The 18,037-nt window shown below is 36.9% G+C and overlaps 1 protein-coding gene across 1 annotated transcript in view; it reads left to right on the top strand.

Moving 5' to 3' along the window:
• Positions 1-18,037, top strand: part of LOC107562087 (receptor-type tyrosine-protein phosphatase S-like) — a 74,852-nt gene that overhangs the window by 26,406 nt on the left and 30,409 nt on the right. The window contains exons 9-18 of the mRNA XM_016246652.1: positions 282-399; positions 5,773-6,366; positions 7,289-7,383; positions 7,497-7,750; positions 8,178-8,265; positions 8,671-8,898; positions 8,998-9,158; positions 10,288-10,302; positions 10,903-11,018; positions 15,085-15,132. Coding sequence (XP_016102138.1) covers positions 282-399; positions 5,773-6,366; positions 7,289-7,383; positions 7,497-7,750; positions 8,178-8,265; positions 8,671-8,898; positions 8,998-9,158; positions 10,288-10,302; positions 10,903-11,018; positions 15,085-15,132 — 1,717 coding nt within the window. The remainder of the gene's footprint in view (positions 1-281; positions 400-5,772; positions 6,367-7,288; positions 7,384-7,496; positions 7,751-8,177; positions 8,266-8,670; positions 8,899-8,997; positions 9,159-10,287; positions 10,303-10,902; positions 11,019-15,084; positions 15,133-18,037) is intronic.

Genomic DNA, 18,037 nt, shown 5'->3' with positions numbered 1-18,037 from the left:
TATTTTCCACTCAGATTTATAAATAAATTATATATATATATATATTCTTTTGTATTTAATTTAATAATCTTAGTTAATATCAGTCACACATTCTGTATTAATGCGACAAGTTGCTAGGTTAATATACTTTTAAAAAAGACAGCAGAGTACAGATTGCAGGCCGTGACATTGAAAAGAGGGGAAATTAACGCCGTGTCTGTACGGGTGACGTAGTAAAGTCTTAAAAAAATTCAGTTCCCTAACATAGTGCTAACGTCCCTCTTCGTGTCCATTAACCACAGGAGATGGTCATCGGAGGCCTGCAGCCTGACACCACGTACTCCATCACCGTGGCAGCCTACACCATCAAAGGGGACGGAGCCCGCAGCAAACCCAAGCTGGTGGTGACTAAAGGAGCAGGTCGGTAATAATGACGTTATCATTAGCTGAGCTCCAGAGCACCGCAGGCCAGGTGTTATGAGCTACTGGAGCAAAATGAACCTTAAGGGACTTCAATTGAATAAGAAAAAACAAACATGGCCTATATAGTGTGTCTGGAGTACATAAAAGCTATAAGGGAATGTATAGCTTGGATTGTGCATTAGTGGTTAGCCACACACGGCCTGTAAGGCATTAATGGGTCAGAATGATGGACTAGTCAACCACAGATTAGTAAATTAGCTAAAGTAGCATGTTTCAATTATTCCATTTTAAAGAACTGTCAAGTGTTTCCTAATTGTTGGTTTATGTAAGTGGACTTTTTGGTTGTGTCCTGCGTGTTGCATTTTTAGGACTTTTAGATTTTAGAACGCGCGTCTCAAAACGTTAGCGCTCTGTTTCATTCTACTATTCTAAGGCAGTTTAATTGTACAGGGAAGTGATTTGCTATTTCCATGCAGTGCTAATACTATGGTATTTTTATAAGTACTTTCTCTCTGTACTCATGCAGACTAACGTGTTTTAGCTGTTACATTTTTTTAGCTTTTGGTTTTTTACGTATCTGACGCCATGAGTATTTTGCTTATAGGTTCGACATCAAGTTAACATGGTTTAAGCGCTAATCCAGTCTGATTATTCAGGGCTTCACTTCTACAAGCCAACTACTCGCTAGACAACCCACTAACTAGTCTCTTTTGAAAATGTTGTTTTATACATCCCTAGTGTAAGAATTATGGGGTCTGTCTTATTTAAACTTACCGTGGTATTGGCAGAAAAGTGAATACCTATAGTGAATTTTGGACACTACCTTTCTATCTCTGTGCACATGCAGATGAACGTGTTTTGGCTGGTGCGTTGCTTCTCGTTGTTTTTTATGTGTCTGACGCCATGAGCTTGTTTTTTTAATGATGCCCTGTTAAGTTAAAAGTTGCTATAAATAGCGCTAACCCTGCCTGATTCTACAGAGTTTTCACCAGACAATCCACAAACTAGTCCGTTTTTTTAAATATGTTGTTTAGTGCAAGAACTGTGAGGATTTGACTGAATTTTGGATACTTCCATCATGGTAATGGCATGATATTCTTTGAAGTACCTTTTAAGCAGTAATAGTATATGAATAATGGAAATCACATACTGTGGATATATACAGTATATGGGTTGTTTTTTGTAATAAATATTATCTAGCCAGGCTTAGCGCCCAAACTCCAGACGCTGAGGAGACAGGTGTGCCATTCGCAGGTGTCAAGTGAGACAGCGGCGCCACATATGCATGTCCTTCTCAATGCCTGTCTCTCTCCCTTTCGCTCACACAGTGATGTGGCGCAGTCAAAGGAAGGATCTCCCTGTGCTTCCCGCCTCCGAAAGTGTGGCGAAACGCTTACAGCAGACAAAAGAAATAAATAAATAAACAAGGGCAGACTCAGCCCTACTTAAAGAAGCGGCATCACACTCTTTCATGTGCCAGAACAGAGGGAAGCTTGACCAATGGGGCTCAGAGGAGCCACTCTGGGGCACTTTCATGCCTCATTTCTGCTACATAATACTGTCAGACAACTTAAGCCCTTGCCTTATTGTATTGATAAGGACCGACCCGCCCCTTTCAAACCCCGAACCTTCCCGTGGCCGCCTGTCATCTGAGAAAGCTGGTCGTCCACGAGCTGACATTCTGCATGTCGGAGATACACTTCAGACCCGGCCGCGTGAAGCCCGTCAGTCAGGCTGTACAGTCACGACGAGATGTCAATCCAGCTGCAAGCGGTGAAATAATGTGTACTAGAGCGAGCATTTTAGTGGTTGAAATAGAACTGAAAACATAAAGCATTAACTGAAATAAAAAAATGTTGAGCTATTTGCCAGCTCAACATTTCTCATTTTCATTTAAAGTTGAAGTATTAAAATAGCTAAGTAGAAGGGAATTAAATATTAATTTATATATATATATATATATATATATACACACTACCGTTCAAAAGTTTGGGATCAGTAAGACTTCTAATATTTTTTAAAGAAGTCTCTTCTGCTCATCAAGGCTGCATTTATTTGATCAAAAATACAGAAAAAAAACAGTCTTCTTGTAAAATGTTATTACAATATAAAATAATGGTTTCTATTTTAATATCCTTTAAAATATTATTTATTTCTGTGATGCAAAGCTGAATTTCCATCATCATTACTCCAGTATAAAGTGTCACATGATCTTCAGAAATCATTCTAATATGCTGATTTATTATTAGAAATATCAACAGTTGTGCTGCACAATATTTTTTTGGGAAACTGCGATACTTTTTTCAGGATTCTTTGATTAATAAAAAGTTCAAAAGAACAGCATTTATTCAAAATATAAATCTTTTCTAACAATATCAATCTTTGCTATCTTGACAATTTAACTCATCCTTACTGAATAAAATTTTTAACCTCTTAAAAAAAAGAAAGAATAAAAATTGACTGACCCCAAACTTTTGAACGGTAGTGTATATTGTTAGAAACGATTTCTATTTTAAATAAATGCTCTTCTTTTTAACTTTTTATTAATCAAAGAATCATAAAAAAAAGTATCACAGGTTCCCAAAAAAATATGAAGCAGCAACAGTTTCCAGCTCTGATAATAAATCAGCATATTAGAGTGATTTCTGAAGATCATGTGACACTGAAGACTGGAGGAATTCAGCGCTGCATCACAGAAATAAATTAGATTTTAATGTATATAAAAATAGAAAAACTTTATTTTACATCGTAATAATATTTCACAATATTACATTTTTTCCTGTATTTTTTGATCAAATAAATGTAGCCTTGATGAGCAGAAGAAACTCCTTTAAAAAACATTAAACATTTTCTGTTCCCAAACTTTTGAACGGTAGTGTATATATATATATATACAGTGGGTATAGAAAATAATCACCCCCTTTAAAATAATCAAATTTTGTTGCTTTGCAGCCTGAAATGAAGATGGACAGTGTTTGTTTTGTCCAGCTGTATTTAATAAAAAAATAATAATAATAAATACTTGAAATTAACTAAATGTAATAAAATGATATATATATATATATATATATAGATATATATATATATATAACATTTTATTTCAATTACTTGAATGGGCAACATTTCTCATTACAATAAACTTGACTTGATGTCAAAGCAACATTTCTCATTTTTGTTTAGTTGAACCAATAAAATAACTAAAATTGAAATTAAAATGAATTATAACTATATATTTAAAACAATGAATGGAATAAAAATGACAAAATTACTTAAACAAATTACTTTAATTAAAATGAAAATAGAAAATATGAAGGAAAAAAACCTATAATAGTATATCAGTGAAAATAACACCAAATGCACAAAAATATATTTTATTTTGAGTGATTTTTGTATCATGTTTAAGTACGTGTCAGCCATATTGACAAAGATTATTAATGTTGTGTTCAAAGGGGCCCGTTATCGGTTTCCTCCTTGATCTCAAAGCAGATGTCCTTGTATCGATCTAATTGATGCTGCCTGTTGTCCAGGAGGAATGACACGGGAATGATTGATTCTGTTCTCCTTTCAGAGCCGATGGACTGATTGATGTGTGCGCTGTCAAACCCTTCGCTAATACGCCTTATCATTCGCTATTCCACATGCATTACATGCAAACCGCCACGTTTTTAAGGTTAAGTGTTGGTAGGCCAGATTCCGATCAAGTACAAGCCTTCCTTTTTTTAATTTCCTCCTGTCTCCCTTCATCCGTGTTGCAGATGAGCAGATTGCATGCTAATGCAGGGGCTGGAGGTGTTCTTCACAAGTGTCCGCTTGGACGGCCGCCACTGCTCGGGGACAGAGAGTCTGGATGATTCACAATCCTTCGGCACTGTGGTTATTCTCTTCAATTAATTGGTCCACTTAGGGCCACTTCACTCCAGTCCTGATTGTGGAGAGTGAAGCTCCTCGTTTTGGTCTCTGGAGCTTCTTGTCTAATACCGTCTGATGTCAGGATACTATGGCATGGAGTTGAAATTTCTGTAGATTGCAGTTTTTGGATTATAGGATTACAAACTGGCATTATGGTGTTCATAAATTGATTATATATATATGAAACGTATAGTTCCAACTCTAAAATTGGATCCGCTGCATTTGAAATCTTGCACCAAGTTGCTACATTGTCTGAAAACTCTAATCAGCTAGATGAGCACTTGGCAAAAGATTTGTTTATTGTGAATAATGTCATGAATAGGTGATATAAATAAAAAAAAATTATAACCTTAATTGTTCATTTTGCTTGATGCTTGAGTGCCCTTTACCATGTTAAACTCACAGTAAAAAAAATTCGTGGAATGTTGCTTTGAGTATTTTCTTGTGTATCGAAGAAAACCTAAAGACTGGTAATTACATTGACCTTTTTGTCATCCTGTGCTGAGGACATTTAGTTGGACGGTTATATTCAGACATATTTGGTTGGTTTTGCCCTTGTCTTTTGTATATTTGATATCAGTTCGGCCCAGAATGCAGCGCTGCAGTTTTCTCAGGGCTAAGTCATGTCAGCTGGCAGGCGTGCTTTATACGCTTAATATAACTCTCTGTAAGTCCTATCGGCAGGTTAATTGCATGTTAGCTGAAGGTTATTTTATTATGTTCCTCTTTTTCGTAGCGGCGTCTCCTCCACTGGAGATGAGAAGGACAGAGAGAGAGGGAAGTAGGGAAGGGGGAGGGCATGATTGTGAAATGCAATCCTATCTTAATCAGTGGCTGTGGGTCAACACTGGCTGTTAATGCAAGGCCTAATGGGAAACGTGCCTGTGGTCCTGTGGAGAAGATTGTGTGTCGTCCAGTGGAGTGGACTGGAGTGCTGCTGGCGAGGGGAAGTGGACCACAATCACGCCGTCTCTGACCCCCGTTGTTCTCTCCCTGCGGCAGATTGCGCCATTTCCCTGTCACCTTCATCAGCACTTCTTTGTTTTGTTTTTTTAGGAGTGATTTGTCCTCCTGTCTGTTCTCATGCTCTCCTTCTCTATCATATGGCTGTTAACCCACAATCTCTCATCCAGTGATCTGTTCAACAACCATCTAGTCACTTAAAAATGAATAGCTTTTTCAAAACAGGTTGTTCAGACTTGTAGCCTTTCTGGGTAACATTGGAGTATGGAGTATATGTGGTGTTAGTGCCTTTATGATAGTTTTTACAGAACGTACATACTTATGAAATGTTACTTTACAGGAACTGGGTTTTCAATAAATCCCTTTAAAGTTATTTTAGATGGTCTTTCTTTAGTAGGGAGTACCAGGATGAAAATACACCTAGTTATGCTACAACAGGTTTAAGTGAGATACGGTTCATTTGAATTGAATGTAATGTCCCTCTTTCTCTCTCTACAGTGCCGGGGCCTCCCTTTCTCTCTGTCAATCAAAACTCAGAGACTACTGCATTAGTACGCTGGCAACCCCCTGATTTCTTTGCTCCGGGTCTCGAGGTGCAGGGTTATCGGCTACAGTTCGGCCGAAAGGACGTGAGCCCCCTGGCCACGCTGGAGTTCGGCCCTAAGGAGCTGGAATATTCCATTAGCAATATCCACCGAGGGGCCACGTACATCTTCAAAGTGTCCGCCAAGACCAGATCAGGATTTGGCGACGAGGCTACCCGAGAACTAAAAGTCCCAGAAGAGGTTCCTCGAGGGTATCCTCAAATAATCGAAGGTTCTAACATTACCTGCTGCTCTCTCCAATTTGCCTGGTTGCCTCCGGTATTGGCAGAGCGCAACGGCGCTATAACAGAGTACACGCTGGCTTACCAGGAGGCCGGAACAGCCGGTGGACCCAAGGAACTGCGTCTGCCGGCAAGCGAGAACATCTACACCCTCAACAGCCTGAGGCCCAACGCAGTGTACGATGTGAAAATCCGAGCACACACCAGTGTAGGTCCAGGGCCCTACAGCCCACCGATCCAGTATCGAACAGTGGCCTACGAAGCAGGTACGGGTTGCTCATTTCCCCGCCTCAAGGGACAAACCTCTACAATGCAAGCACCTACACCCGATTATATAAAGTTCTCTGGGAGCCACATACCTCACTAACACCCTCCCCCACAACAAGGTAAAATAAGTCAGTAAGTTGAAGTCAGTCAGTTTTGAAAGGGGAGGAGCATCAATTTTTGCGAGGTAAGTGCCGATTGGTCAGACACGCCCAGCACATTCACTCATACAATCACAAAACTCCCCTAGTATTTCAAGGTAGGCGAGAACCACGTCAAGGAGATCCCAGATCTGAAGTCGAATCAGGCACATTTGTTTATTTTGTTTGGGTTTTCTTTTGAATTTATTTTTATTTTTTTTGTTTAACAGTTCCTCTTTTCTGTACTCACCTTTCCCCCCACTCCCACACTGGGATGATTTGCAGCATGGCGTCCCATGATGCACTGCTAACAAGTGTGGGCATGACAACTGTGTTTGGGGTTTGTCCTCGTTCCTGCCGGGCTTTCTGCCATGGCAGTGCCTATCCAAATTCAAGAACACGCAACAGTGGGTTACTCAAACATAATGTGGGTTCAACTATTCTGGAATCGTTCAGGGGGGATTATGGGAACTGCTTGCCAAATGTTCTTGTTGGGGCGGCACTGCCGGGCCAGGGCAGGCAGAGTACTGTGCGATCCTGTGGTTCTGTGTTCACCAGTCCAGTCTAGCGTGCTGTTTGTCCCAACTGAGCGCCTCCCCCCCTCCCCTTCACAGCTAACTCCACACACCGCTCACTCAGAGGGACCAAAGCTCCTCTCCTTTGGGGGAAAACTGGTCGCAAGCATCGAACACTCTGTCATTCTTCTTTCCCTTCAGTCTTGTTGTACTTTTTCCATTTCTGAAGTGTCTTTCTCAATTTGTTTCCTCCATTCACCTCTGGACAGATGTTCCTAAGAACTTCACCGTGAAGCTGGTCACCAAAACTACGGTACTGCTGACCTGGAGGTTTTCCGATAGCCGCTTCCCATACCGCTGTATGGTAAGCAAGCTAATGAATCCTGTTTTGTTCATAAAATATCAACATTATTGCAAGGATCTGACTTAATTCATGATGTTTTTATGAACAATTGATCAATGCACATTGGTCCACAGATTGAGTACCACCGGCAGAAGGTTGACATTGACGCTAGGATGACCAAAGCTCTCATCACCAACTTGCGACCCAACAGCACCTATGAGTTCAGAATCACCTGCCAGGAAAGCAGCGACGGTGGACCCAAACACAAGCTCATCGCACGAACGGCACCACCTATTCTGGTCCGAAAGCCAGAGTTGGACCTGAAAAGAGAGCCGGACAGCACGCTGACCATTGTCTTCCCACTGCTGGAATCCAAAGAGTTGATAAAGTGAGGAAAACCAAGTGCCGTTCTAAGCCAAAAACGCATTCTACACAAGCATGCGAATGCAGACACAAGCAAATTAGAAACGTGGGGGTCCTTTAAAAGTGTCAATGTTGGAGCCATGACAAAAAACTGTAGAAGACAGTTTGCGCTATTGTTTGCTATAGTGCCCCTTGTGGCCATACTGAGAATGCAGTACATACGTAAGAACTGCATTTTCTGCTTGTGTTTTGAAAAGCAACTTCAAGCTTGCTTAGCTTTAAACATCTGCATTTGCATTCTTGTGAAGGGAATTTTTCAGGTTTTGTTGGAAATTGTGTAGCTAGATGTTCCGATTTTTATGCTCACGGTACAGAAAAATAATCACATTTGCTGAATAGGCAGTTATTTAACTATTTGTAATGGTTTTATGCACCATCTCGACCTCTTGCAGGGCGGTCTATGTTGTGGTGGTTCCTCTGAAGAAGGGAAGAGTTCCGATCCGACACATCAAGACCCCAGATGAACTGGACCTAGAAGAGGTGAACATAGCTTCTTTTCTCAAGTCTTTGTCCTTGTGTCGCAGACACAGTGGAGCCAAAGCCATGGAAAGTGTTCTCGCAGGAGCATTGTGGGAACTTTCCCAAGGTGTTTTTCAGGGAGAGGGGACAATTACACAGCTCTCATCCTTACCTGCTGGCAAACTGCCAAGCTTAGCCACTTGACCTTGAGCTGTGAATGGCGAATGGGTGCCTGTATTCTGTTTAAGTGTTATTTGACTTGGTGAATGTTTGAGTAAATAACCCATTTTGTTTAGCACCACTGTATAAGCCGCTAACTGTTTGATAGTTTGAAAGTTTTGGTTGTGTTCCCAGAAGAATCAAACAGAATATGCTGTGTTTTAGAAGTTGATTTCAGTTCTTCTTAAGCAGTCTTCTCTCCCACAGCTGCTGGGCAACAGAAGACTCGGTCAACGTCACGCTCGAACCACCCGTCAGCTCAAGCAGGTGGACGGGAAGCGGCCCTACATCGCTGCCAGCTTCAAGCCCTCATCCATGCCGCCGTCCTTCACCCTGGGCAACCAGATGGTGTACAGTGGCTTTGAAAATAGGGCTCTGGACCCCGGGCAGGAATATGTGTTCTTTATCCTCGCCGAGCTCAACACCACCGGAGGGGTGAGTGAAATTTAAGGAAAAGCCTTTTTAATTTGAGTTTTAAGATTCCTCCAAAGTGGTGAACGCAGATAGCTATAACCTTTCTTTGCTTTTGTGCAGAAATCATTTGTGTCCAGTCCCTACACGGATCCAGTCACGGCTCCTGACGTGGACCCTCAGCCCGTGGAGACGGGAGGGGATGGACTCATCTGGGTGGTGGGGCCCGTTCTCGCTGTGGTCTTCATAATCTGTATTGTGATCGCGATTCTCCTCTACAAGAAGTGAGTGGACTTTTGAAATGCTAATAAATATAAACTTTTTAGATTGTACCATTTACACGACCACTCAAAATGAGAACTAATTTAAGCGTCTCATTATCTTTAATGCTTGAAATTTGTAGATAAATAAAAGTTGTGCCTACATATAGATATAGATCTTCACAAAAATTATATATTATATTATATAAATGTCTTTGTAAAACGTTTTAATTAAAAACAACATAAATCTGTATTATATGTATTGTTTTATAAAAAAGTTATTAAAATTAAAATAAATAATATAATAAATTTCTATATTGAAAAGTTTTGTAAAGATATTTATAATTATAATTTACATATTAATATGATATAATTTAGTAATACATTTCAGTTTCAATTACAATAAATGTAAATCTAATAAAATTGAAAGCAAATGTAATAAAATACTATAGATTTTTATTATTAATTAAAGTGTTTTGTAAAGACATATATATATATATTTATATATAAATTATAATTATAAATGTCTTTACAAAACATTTTAATTAAAAATAATATAAATATAAAATACTGTGTTGTTATATTGTTTTATCAAATAGTTTTATTAAAAGTTATACATTTTTATAGAATATATTATTATATTAATTAAAATATTTGGTAAAGACATTTATAATGTGTATATTAATATAATGTATTTATAAATTTCTCTTTCTGAACCAATAAAATTAAATCTAATAAAAGTGAAAGTAAATATAATAAAATACTATAGTTTGTTTTTATTCATTAAAACTGTTTGTAAAGACATTTATTAATATCATATTTTTATTAATACAATTTAATTATAAATGTAAGTTTTGGTAACTATAAATTCAAAATTAGCGCCTCTAGAGCCAGGTTAAAAGTGGACAACTCCTGGCTAGTATTTCCTCCCCCGGCAGGACCTTGACTTTGACCTCTGGTGTCTGGAGATCGTATAGCCCCCCGGTGGGCACAAACACACATTTACAGGTCTGTCCAAATGCAGATGAGCTAATCTGGCTCCGCTAGCCTGCCCTGTGAATTTAAATGTACTCTATTGATTTTTTTCCCTTGTTCTCTTGTTGTGTTTTCTCCCTTTTATATATTTATTTCACTTCAATGCTTTCTTTGGAAGTAGCAAGCCTGACAGGTAAGGCTTAGCTGTACTTTATTGCTGTTTTCAAGGGGGCAAAAGAAAACAACCTGCCTCAGCATAAAAGCAACTTTTAATTAGATGGCAGAGAAAAACGGGTTCAACCAATGTGCCCCTCGGCTGTGGTGTTTGTGGACATAGCTTTGTTTGTGCTAGCATCTAGCTTCCTCATTTATAGACTATAAACCATGTTTTCTGCACTGATAAATACTGATAAACAATTAAAAGATTTTTGTGCAGTGTGCAAAGATTTTTATTAATACCTTTAAATAGTATCTAGTTAGAGTTTGTCTGTGTGCATGTATTTGCATCATAATGTTATTTTTTCAACAAAACAAAAATATTTTCATATTTTGTATTAATGTATTAATTTTATATATTTATTTTTAAGTTCAAGTGTGTGGCACTAATTGAATCAGTCAAATTGATTGATGAATCATTCTAAATCAGGAGTCATTGATCTGAATCATGAACTGAATCGATCAGTTGGTGGTCGGGTGGTCATTTTGTGCACTTATGATTTGATTTACTTGTTCTTTTTCTGTCTCGTTTGTTAGATTTCATTTCATCCTTGCATTTTTCTTTCCTTTTTTAAAGCAGCAAACGTAAAGAGTCAGAGCCACGGACGAAATGTATGCTGAACAACGCCGATATCACCCCTCACCATCCCACAGACCCGGTGGAGATGAGACGAATCAACTTCCAAACCGCAGGTATATCCATGTGAACAAACAGCCTTAATCACTTTAAACATGAACTTTTCTCTGGTTCATCTCACGAAACCTGTCAAGACCATGTCATATTTATTTTTAGGTCATATTATAGAAAATAGAGCTTTTTTTGAATTTCAGCATTATTTTCTTATCATCCTTCAGATTCTCCTTTCAAACATGCACTTTGAAGTGCGGAAGAGTGACATAAATAGTCAATTAACTGTCAGTTTCAGGCGTGCCTGCTGTTATTTCTAATTAGTGTCTTTACTGATGCAGTTTATTAGTTAATAATTGCATACAGCCTGTCAGTCATCTTTATTTTATATTTGGTTCATGGTTTTGAACGTCCAAGCAGTTTCAGAGACGTTTTTGCCATTGCCGTCCTCTTCTCGTTCTAAAGCAGACAATCTTTTGTTTTGTATAAATCCTTCAGTTCAAAGACTTAATTTTTGCCAGCTTTGAATGCTAAACCTAGGCTTTTAAGATTGACTTTTAAGATTTACATAGATTTGGGAGATGGAAAAGCCAGACAATGTCTATTATATATATAAATCAATGCACCAAGGAAGGAATTTAAATTTTTTTTAAATTAAATTATTTTAATGTTGTAACTTTCGACTATAATAATGATTTATATTAATGTTTAATATTATTATTTATTTTTGTTGATACAGATAACCGATAATAATTGTTGTTTTTCTAATTAAATATTTATATATTTATTTCTATTGCCTGTATACAGTCACCAATATATTATGCATTCCTATTTATAATGCGAATTATAATTAATCCTGAATTATAATGCTTATAATTACTAATAACCGATAAATACAGATAGCTGCTAATTATATCTGTTCCATTTTTTAAAAATATTTATTTATTTATTTCCATTGGCTGTATAATGTCACCAATATATTATGCATTCATATTTATAATGCTAATTATAATATTAATCCTGAATTATAGTGCTAATAATCACATCTAACTGATAAATGCAGATATCCGATAATTATGTCTATGCTGTTTTTTTAAATGTACTTATGTATGTATGTATTTATTTATATTGGCTGTATAAGTCACCAATATATTATGCATTCCTATTTATAATGCTAATTATAAAATTAATCCTGAATTATAATGCTTATAATCACATCTAACTGATAAATGCAGATAACCTATAATTATGTTTATTCTGTTTTTTTAATGTATTTATTTATTTATATTGGCTGTATAAGTCACCAATATATTATGCATTCCTATTTACAATCCTAATTAAAATATTAATCCTGAATTATAATGCTTATAATCACATCTAGCCGATAACCGATAATTATGTCTATGCTGGTTTTTGAAATGTACTTATTTATTTATTTATATTGGCTGTATAAGGTCACCAATATATTATGCATTCCTATTTACAATCCTATTTAACATATTAATCCTGAATTATAATGCTAATCATAATTACAGATAACCAATAAATACTGAAAACAGACACTGAACTTCCAAGCAGCTTCCGAAATGTTTTTGCCGTCGCCGTCTCATTCTAAAGCAGACAATCTTTTGTCTCGATCAAATCCTCCAGTTCAAAGTGTCTTCATTTTCGCCAGCTTTGCACGCTAAACCTAGCCGGACATTTTTCTGCGGCTCCTTGAAGTGGCGCGGAGTGAATTTGTCGACAGCGTCTCTCTCTTGTCCATTCTCCCCATCAAACAGCTCTCATTTCAAAGGCGGTAATCTCAGCGCGGCCGCCCGAGGAGGTCATAACGCCGAGAGCTGTCCTTCTTCAGCCCAGATAAAACGAGAGCCAGCTGAGAAATGGAGGTGGAGAACGCAAGAAAGCCACTATCACCACCTCATTTCCCATAATCATCTGTCCATTGTGGGGCATCTTGTCCGGCAGCCGCCTAATAACACATCTGAAATGAGCCCGGCACACTTTCATCTTATTTCTCGCCTCTTTCGTCCGCTTCAACACTATAAAGAGGCTCGCCTCCTTAAAGCCATTTGGACTTTATTAATTGAGGAGCGTTCAATTTGCGACGCGACGTTGTTCTTTTTAAGCGTTAGGTGTCATTATCTCTTTGCTTGGTGAATTTTCATTTAAGTGGACATTTTAGCCCAATTAACTGGGACGGGGAAACATTTGCGACATTTCCATTAGCTAATAGGGGCCATTGTTCAAAGCAGCACACTTGAGTTCACATGGATGACTGGCACATATGGCGCACAACTTATCCTAATGAGACGAGACGCTGACATTCGGTTTGTTTCGTAACACGTTTAGGGTCAGGTTCTGCTCAATCCTTCTGTGTCCACTTCAGTATGTTAGAAAACAAACATATTTATTAGCAAACTGTTTAATGAGACATGTTCACAAACATTCACGGTTTTTCCAGGCCCGTGATTAATTTTGTCTGTAAATAGAAGGTTTGTATTCCTTGCCCCCATCCTATTTAGTTATTTTTTAGGCTGCTGTCTAAAATCTTGCCACAATTCACTGTTTATTTTTTTTGTTTATCGATTTCTTCATTCTGATTTACTTAGAAATAAATCATATTATGGAAGAATAATTGCTTTTATATTGACTTTTAAGATTTACATAGATTTGAGAGGCTTAAGAGTTAAACAATATTTTAAAATCATACACCGTCTAGAAGCGATGCATCTATGCACCTAATTTTAAATTGATAACTGATAATTGTTAATAATTGTTTTTAATATTAATTTTTAATTATTTTTGTTAATTGTTACCAAAAAAATCTGTTATTTTAATTAATGACTGGCATAATGATTTATATTAAAGTTTAATAATATTATTTATTTTTGCAGATACAGATAACCGATAATTATAATTATTGTTTTTATTCATTCTATTGGCTGTGTATGGTCACCAATATACTATGCATTCCTATTTATATTTATAAAGCTTACAATTATACACAACCGATAAATATAAATAACCGATAATTATCTCTATGCCGTTTTAATTATTTATTTATTTCTATTGGCTGTATATGGTCACCAATATATTATGCATACCTATTTATAATGCTAATTATAATATTAATCCTGAATTATAAGGCTTGCAATCACACACAACCGATAAATACAGATAACCAATAATTATATCTATGCTGTTTTTTATTTATTTTTATATTATTTGATTTTGTACATGGTCCCCAATATATTATGCATACCTATTTATAAGGCTAATTATAATATTAATCCTTAATTGTAATGCTAGTAATAATTTCAGATATCTGGAAAAAATTAAGATAACCGATAATTATCTTTTTTTAATCATTTAGTTATTTTGATTAACAGCCATTATCTTAGCCAACATAAAGCATTAAAAGTATATTGTGACTTTTGTTCTCAAAACCACTGCTAATTCCAATGCTTATTCAGACCTGATCCACTCGCTAGCATGTTAATCTAGGTGTCGTGTGCCGAAAGTCATCACAGATGGTTCAGACCTCGACAACAGAAGCTAAAGACACTCCTCATGCGTTCACGCTTCAGACAGCTGGACAAACGTCAAGCGCTAAACTCTTGACCGTATGTCTTTTTACTGCACGATCGACGCCGCCATCTGATATTTTGAGGATTTATTCTTTAAAAAACTAGCATGGAATTTGACGTGAATATTTGCGGTATAAACGGTATCTCCAGCGGTTCACGAATGTCTCATGAACATCAGCGGCTGTGATGTTGGATGAAGGACGGCTGATGTGTGAGTGAATGTCCTACTTTCAGCGTCTGACAGACAGCTTGGCGTCGGATCCAACGGCGAGGACCCTCGTGAGGATTACTACCTTCATTCAAACCAAGGGTGGTCTGTTCTCCTGCCTGGTTAAAAATGCACAATATAGTCTGAAAAATTAATTGGAGGGAGAAAACGCATGAAGGAGAAGTTCTATTTTCTGCTTATTAATTTCCTTGCATTTATCTTGTTTTCCCATTTCTTTCAGTCCATTTCAAGATTTTGTTCTCAACTAATGATCAGTACATTCAAAGAGGGATGCTTTTATTTTATTTTTTTGCTGTTTGCTGTTTTTCACAGATTCGGGTCTAAGCAGTCCTGTCAGTGAAGCCGGTTTTGACTATGAAAGTTAGTGCTCATATCTCGCACTGAGCTTTGGTGTTTTTTTATCATTTTTTAACGCGTCTGCCCCACATCCGGAATAATGGGTTGTGTTTTCCGACTACATTTGCATATGACTCCCCCCACCCCACCCCTCCACACACACACACACACACACAAACTGCCGGAGCTGCGCTAATTCTCACTCCTGTAACCCTGGGAAAGTTAAAAGGAGTCGTAATTCAAATGAAATCTAAAACTAAATCTCATTAGCCATTGCTTTTCCTATATGAGGTGCATAATTTAGGATAAAATCAAGTATTTTTTGGCTTAAAAGACATCATGTTAGCCAACATCATGTTTTGTTTTTAAATGTAAGATGGCCATATTTAAACTTAAACTGAAATAAAAAAGTTTTATAATTATAATTAATGAATATCTTAACATTTCAATAAATAAGTAATTGTTAATATTGTTTTTAAATAATAGTTATTTTTAATAATTAACATTTTTAATAAAAAATATATAAATAACATTTCTACAGATAACACAGTGATTTATATCTCTATTATGTTTCCAAGTCCTATAATCAATATCTTAATAATATCTTAGTATTTTAATATTAATATCTTAAAACAATAAAACAATTATTATGTTAGTGGTTTTAATATTATTTTAGAATTACTTAATTTTAATAATTATTACATTTTTTAATGTTTAAATTAATTAAATGTTTTTTTTACTGATAACAAACATCATTTATATTAATGTTTAATATTATTTATTTTTATGGATACAGATAACTTAATAATTATAGTTAATTATAGTTAAGTTATTAACTTAATAACAGATAATTATCTCTATGCTGTTTTTTTATTTATATTGATTTATATATTATTCGTTCCTATTTATATTGCTAAGTATATTAATATATTTAATAACTGTATACACAAAAGGCATTACAAATATAAGCAAACAGTGTGATTGCAGTTTTCCTAGACATTTGTTCTGCATTATGCATCTCTGGGAAGTTAAAATGCAAATGCGGTTTACGGTTTTATCTTAATTATGACAGCTTTTAACTTGCATTCGTAACACGGCTTTTCTTTTTTGGTTTTTTTCTGTTTATACTTCTGCTTGTTGATTGCTTTGTTCTCACCGGCTGTTGGCTGCACACTATTAATCCACAGTAAAAGCAGCTGATCATGTAGAGACTGCTCTGCTGTATGATTTTTACATAAGTCTCCACACATTCCAGCATCCTGTCCATTCAGACCCCCATTCCTCTCTCCACCGATGGGGTCGTTCTGCAGGCGGAGATAACGAGCTGAATTAATTAAACCCTCTCCAAACAATAGTCCGACATTTGATACATTCCCTCCTGCCCCCCAGCAAGACAGAGGAACGAGAAACACGACTCCCTTTTTTGTTTTTATGGGGAAATATACTGAGTGCTTTTCCTTTTATATGTAAATGAACAATCGCATAAAATTGTTTCTCAAACAGCGGCAGCGGATATCAAAAGGATTTGTTATTTGCATCACCTGTTAAGCTCAAATAAGAGACTGAAAATATGTAATTAGACAGTTTGCATCTCTCATGCTCACTGATCTTGGGCTTGATTGCATGGGATAAAAAGACTGCAGTGGAGAGAGAGAGAGACACAGAAATCCTGGCCGAGAGAGCAGACAGGAAATGAACAGCAACAGGAATTTGTCCTTGAAAGAGTTTATATCCTATTGGACCTCGCTTAGACTTTCTAGCGTGTTTCGCATAAATACTTGAAACTCAATGTAGTTAATTATAAAAACTGATGAGGTCCTGCACATAAAGCCACTTTTGTAACGTGTATTTAGTGCTTTCATCTGCCACAGAAAGGTAACGTCTTGGATAATCTTCATTTGGAGGCTTTTTACGGTAAATGTCGATGTGCAGTTATTTGTCACAAAGTTTACTGGGAAAGTTTTGATAACCAAAAAACCTTGTCATCTGCAGAGGTTAAAGCATTTTTTGCACCCCGATCGGATTAAATGTAATTGTTTCTTACATCTTGCAGAGAGAAAATTCCTAAGAACAAACAAATAACAGCTTATTCATGAACACGAGTAATTGTTGTTAACACAGAGCAAAGTTGAGGAATGCGTTGACATTGAGAAGCGCTAATCTTCCAAGTTTGTTGGGTTTTGATTGGCTCTAGATGGCCTTTCTCATTGCATTATGAAGGCTGTTAGTGTTTAGCATGCAGGTCTGATCTCAGGTTGTTTGCCAAAGTTGCCCTTCACATCTTTTTCGAGAGTGCTTTGGCATATATTACCTTGGTTCACCTCAAGAGGGTAAAACTGCGTCCAGACTATCTCCAAGAGCTTGGCCAGGCTGACGAGGATAACATTTGTGGAGTAAGAAAACTGTTAGCCTCCAGGCAGTGGATGAGAAAAAACTGTTATTAGCATAGTTTGATTGGCTCTGTTTTGCATGGAAGTCTGAAAACTAACAGCTAGAACTTTTTCGAGGCGTCTTGAGTGGCATTCGCGTCGTTTTTTGTCATAATGTCAAATTAGCAAGTGTCCTTTCTCAATCAAAGCCAAACCATTTCGTACAACATTACGAGAAGAAAAAAAACTGGAAGGGAAATTGAGGATGGCTAATGTGATTATGCAGATTATCCATGCTTAATTAAATCACAGTACTCTTCAAGGAAGAGTCAACATTTATCCAGCTTTTGACCTCGCATTGAAGAAAGTCCAATGCTCTATATAAAAATGTTGCCGTCCATTTTAGGAAGAGCTTGTTGACGATATGTCTGTTTTCTGCCATAATACATTACTAATTCATAACTGGATAAACTCAACAGCGAGAGACCTAGAAAGTTGTTAGTCTGAGCAAACAGCAAAACTAGTGCTTGTTTGAGGAAAGGTCTTGTAGGTTGTTGCAG

Source organism: Sinocyclocheilus grahami, unplaced genomic scaffold (assembly GCF_001515645.1).
Source record: "Sinocyclocheilus grahami isolate Dianchi unplaced genomic scaffold, SAMN03320097.WGS_v1.1 scaffold805.1, whole genome shotgun sequence".
NCBI lineage: Eukaryota > Metazoa > Chordata > Actinopteri > Cypriniformes > Cyprinidae > Sinocyclocheilus > Sinocyclocheilus grahami.
The sequence above is the reverse complement of the archived record's forward strand: the minus strand, read 5'-3'. Positions and strand labels throughout refer to the sequence as shown.